The following is a 4,284-nucleotide window of genomic DNA, read 5'->3' as shown; positions in this document are numbered from 1 at the left end:
ACCTAAAACATAAGCCTCAACTTATTTATGATATGACTTTATCTGATCTACTAAACATGTGTATGTGGGATTCATTTTACAAATACAAAATACTTGACTGGGTTTTATTCTTCTTCTCAATAAAAACTATTCGCATTTTTTATCACAACACTTAATATTCCATCTTAACGTGTCTGACTTCAGGACTCTGTACTGAAATCCTTTCTCCAAGGAAAATTGATTCACATCATTTTTCAAGTGTTTTTAATCATTAAAAATGTCACCAAGTTTTACAGCATTCCCCTCTCGTATTGATCCTACACCACTTGATGATATTGATGGCTATAGAGGAAAATCAGATAACCATTTAAATGGATCATTGGGGATATTATCAAAAAATGGTCTAGAATAATTATTGCCACCCATAATAGGATCTTCAAGCTAAAGACTATTTATATCACAATTAATATGTGGCATATCCCTAAAGTCTGACTCATCAAGAGAAACATTAGTCATCTTATTTTCATCAAAGTCACCCCAATCTAGAACCCTGTCTTTGTCTCTACGAACCTATTATGCAACAATATAGAATGCAACATTATGGAAATCAATCAAGTCTTACCCATCGGATTCCTTTTTCACTTGACTTTCATTGTTGCCACCTATTTCTTCTTCTTCTTATCCTTGGATTACTATACATGTAACAAATACTGAAATACATTCGTGGAAGTATTGCAACATATTTATAAAGCCCTCCACATCTTTATCATTTTCAATTTTTATAGGGGTGTTGGGTCAATACCTTTTGGTTTCATGCATAGCTAGATATAGTTTCAGATCTGATTGATACCAAATTTTTCACTCAAAAGTTGGATAAATTTTTCAAGTGTTGTTTTGGATGAAATTTTAACTAATTTTTTAAAACCTCCAACATACTTCATTATGTTCTGATTATGTTGGATCCTATTCCTTATAAACGAATAGCAACATGACCAACCATTTCAATTATCAATCTTATAATGGAAAATTTTGATGAAAATTTAAATATTTATCGTAAAAAAATCCACAATAAACATTTACCAATATCAAAATGGCCATTATATTTTTCTATAATTTTTTAACCCCTTCATATATGGTCAACTATCAATATGCCACCTCTAATTTCTCAACATTTCATTAGACACCCTCATACATAATTTGAAATAAAAATGCTTATTTGCATATATTGGTTAATATCCAAATGGCTCCTATATTTTTTAAATATTTTCGTTTACCCCCTAATATATTATATAGTATCAAAATGCACCTTATACTTTCATAACAAGTACGAACTTGATATTCTTTTAATATTAAAATGCCCCCTCATTTTAGGAGCATTTTTAGTACCATTATATTTTATCTAATTTCAAAATATCCCTATATTTATCTAACATTTCATTTAACACTCTCATGTATTATCTTGAACTGAAATGCTCGTATTTTTTTATCAAAATATTTCTATATATTCCTAACATTTCATTTAAAATCTTCATACATTGTTTAATTTCAAATTGCCCCTTATATTTTTCTAACATTTATTTAACCCCTATATTTATCTAACATTTCATTTAACACTCTCATATATTGTCTTGTATCGAAATTCCTCTATATTTTCTTAACATTTTATTTAAAACCTTCATATATTGTTTATTATCAAAACGCCCCTCTAATGTGATCCATGGAAGACCAAGAACATGTGATCCAATAATGAAGGACTATGACAAGAGTGTGGTAGGTTGGATAGCATTGAAAACATTAAAGACATAAGCTAAAGATAAGAAGCATGATGTGGTAGTCAAGGATGATATGGTAAATGATGTGGAGAGCATCAAACACATGGGAAATGATATAGCACATCCTTGGTGACGTTTTTACTTGTTAAAATATGAAATGGAAGCTTGCTAAGGCAAAAGTTCATGTGAAGAACGCAAGAGAATTCAATTGAAGTTCAGTTTCCTAGCATTTATAGTTTTCTAATTGTTTAGAAGTTTTATTTGTTTCAAAAGTCTTTGTTTTATTTTCGTTAGGAATTATAATTACATTAGGATTATTATTTAAGATTATTATTATCTTATTTAGATTGAAATTATTATTATCCTAAAGATTAAAATTGTTATTATCCTATTCAGACTAGGGCTATGAATAATCATGTAACCTTGGGATAGATGATACACAATGGCTTAATAAAAATGTGAGATCTTTTTTCTTGGTTCTTTTGGGAACTCATGAATTTATCAAAAATATTTTCTTATGGAGTTCAAATATGAATTATCATTCTCTTTCTTTTCTACTCTAGAGTATGACGTTAACTTATAACTTTGGTTCATGTCAATTATAAACATCGGGTTAATGTTTTTTATACTTTTGGTTCATGATTATCTATAATCATTAGGTCAATGTTTTTATATTTTTGGTTCGTGTTAATTATAGGCATTGGGTCAAGGTTTTTTTTAATTTGAAATCTAATTTAGCTTTTTTGGGTTTCTAACTTCCTTGCTTGCATGTAGGGTCTCATAGTTTATTTGTAAGGTTCATATCAAGGTTTTCAAAACCGGACCAGGGTAAAAACCGTTTTAAGTACTGGTTTCGGTCAGACCGTTTGAACCAGTCGATTGGACCGTTTGGACCGGTTTTATGTAAAAACCTAAAAAAATTATGTTTAATTAGTAATTACATATGTTTTACACAATAAATTTTATATTGTGCATACTTTTTAATTTTCACAATTAACAAAATATATGCATTATTGAACATAAATATAATAAGTAATAACAATTAACTTTGCATCAAAACAAAACATATACATAAAACAAATCCAATTCTACAAATACATGCACTATTAATTATTGAACACTAAAACAAATCAGAAATCTAATATATGCATTAAATAAAATATAAAATCAACTAATCAATATAACCATTATTAAACAAATAATATTCAATTCAACATTTAACAAAACATATGAGACATGACGATGAGAACGAAGACAATGAACCTTATCGGGGGGAACCAATTCATGGTTGTGTTCCTTAACAAAAGAAGAAACGATCCATTTACCAGAATCTTGAATTTTGACAACCAACATAGCCTTACAACCAACACGAGTCTCGGCACGAGGACGCTTCACTCTAGCATCACTTCCAGCTTGGTCTTTATCTTTATCTTTATCGACCCTAAACCCCTCCTTGGCGCAAACAAAGGACCTCTGAATGATGGCACCATCACGGCGAGAACAACGAGACGTACTAACGCGAGTGCTAAAACCAACACGTCGAGCGTAAGAGTTGTAGAAGGCCTTGGCAGCCTCTTCAGATTCGAATTGCATACCCTCAAAAGGTTCGAGATTAGAGTTAGGTTGAGGGAGGGAAATAGAGAAGTGGGTTGAATCTTGAGGGATGAGGTTGTCATCATAGATGTTAATGCTCTCATCAAGAGTATGCATCTCCATTTGCATAAACTCCATTAGAATTAATCAATCAAAACCCAGAAATTTAATGAAATTTTAAAAAAAAATTACAGAGAAAGAACACAACTGACTCATGAATCCATAAACGTTAATCCTTCAGCAGTAGCTTCATTCATAATTTTTTATTTAGTAACTAGAGAAGTTAATTTGCTTGGGTCTTGCGTGTTTCAGTGGATATTTGCAGACTGAATCAGGGGACTGTACTGAGAAAAGATAAAGGAAAGAAGGACCAAAGTCTTCATATATGGTCAAACAAATATTAAATCATTCAATATTTTATTAATAACACCAATCCATTCTGCGTCTGCGTGCATGCAAGGAACAGGAAAAAAAACAGTGTTTATATGTAGCTCTAAAACGAATTCTGCAGAACCGGGTTGAACCGCGGTTCAGGAGAGACCCAACGGTTCAACCGTGGTCCAATCCGATTTTTACACTAAAACGATTTATCCTTCAACAGTACTTGGCTACAGTGCCAGTTCACGGACTAACCGGTTCGATCGATCGGTCCAGTCCGGTTTTTAAAACCATGGTTCATATCACTCTCATATTTATTTAACAATCCATTTAACCACCTATATTTATCTAACATTTCATTTAACATCTTCATATATTATCTTATCTCAAAATGTCTCCATATTTTTCTAACATTTCATTTAAAACATTCATACATTGTTTAATATTAAAATACCCTCATATTTTTCTAACATTTCTTTTAAAACCCTAATATATTATCAAATATTCAAATGCCTCCTTTATATAATATATGAACTTGATTTAACAAGTAATATTAAGTTTT

The 4,284-nt window shown here is 30.7% G+C and overlaps 1 protein-coding gene across 1 annotated transcript; it reads right to left on the bottom strand.

Annotated features, from left to right (window-relative positions):
- Positions 1 to 420: 420 nt before the first annotated feature.
- Positions 421 to 3,482, bottom strand: LOC123214241 (protein FAR1-RELATED SEQUENCE 5-like). Its single transcript, XM_044634021.1, has 2 exons — positions 3,015 to 3,482; positions 421 to 549 (listed from the first exon to the last, which is right to left on the bottom strand). Exons 1-2 carry the CDS (start codon positions 3,480 to 3,482, stop codon positions 421 to 423), a joined length of 597 nt encoding a protein of 198 aa, XP_044489956.1.
- Positions 3,483 to 4,284: the final 802 nt, after the last annotated feature.

The sequence above is a fragment of the Mangifera indica genome, chromosome 4 (assembly GCF_011075055.1).
Source record: "Mangifera indica cultivar Alphonso chromosome 4, CATAS_Mindica_2.1, whole genome shotgun sequence".
NCBI lineage: Eukaryota > Viridiplantae > Streptophyta > Magnoliopsida > Sapindales > Anacardiaceae > Mangifera > Mangifera indica.
Note: the sequence above shows the minus strand (reverse complement) of the source record. Positions and strands in the feature narration are given on the sequence as shown.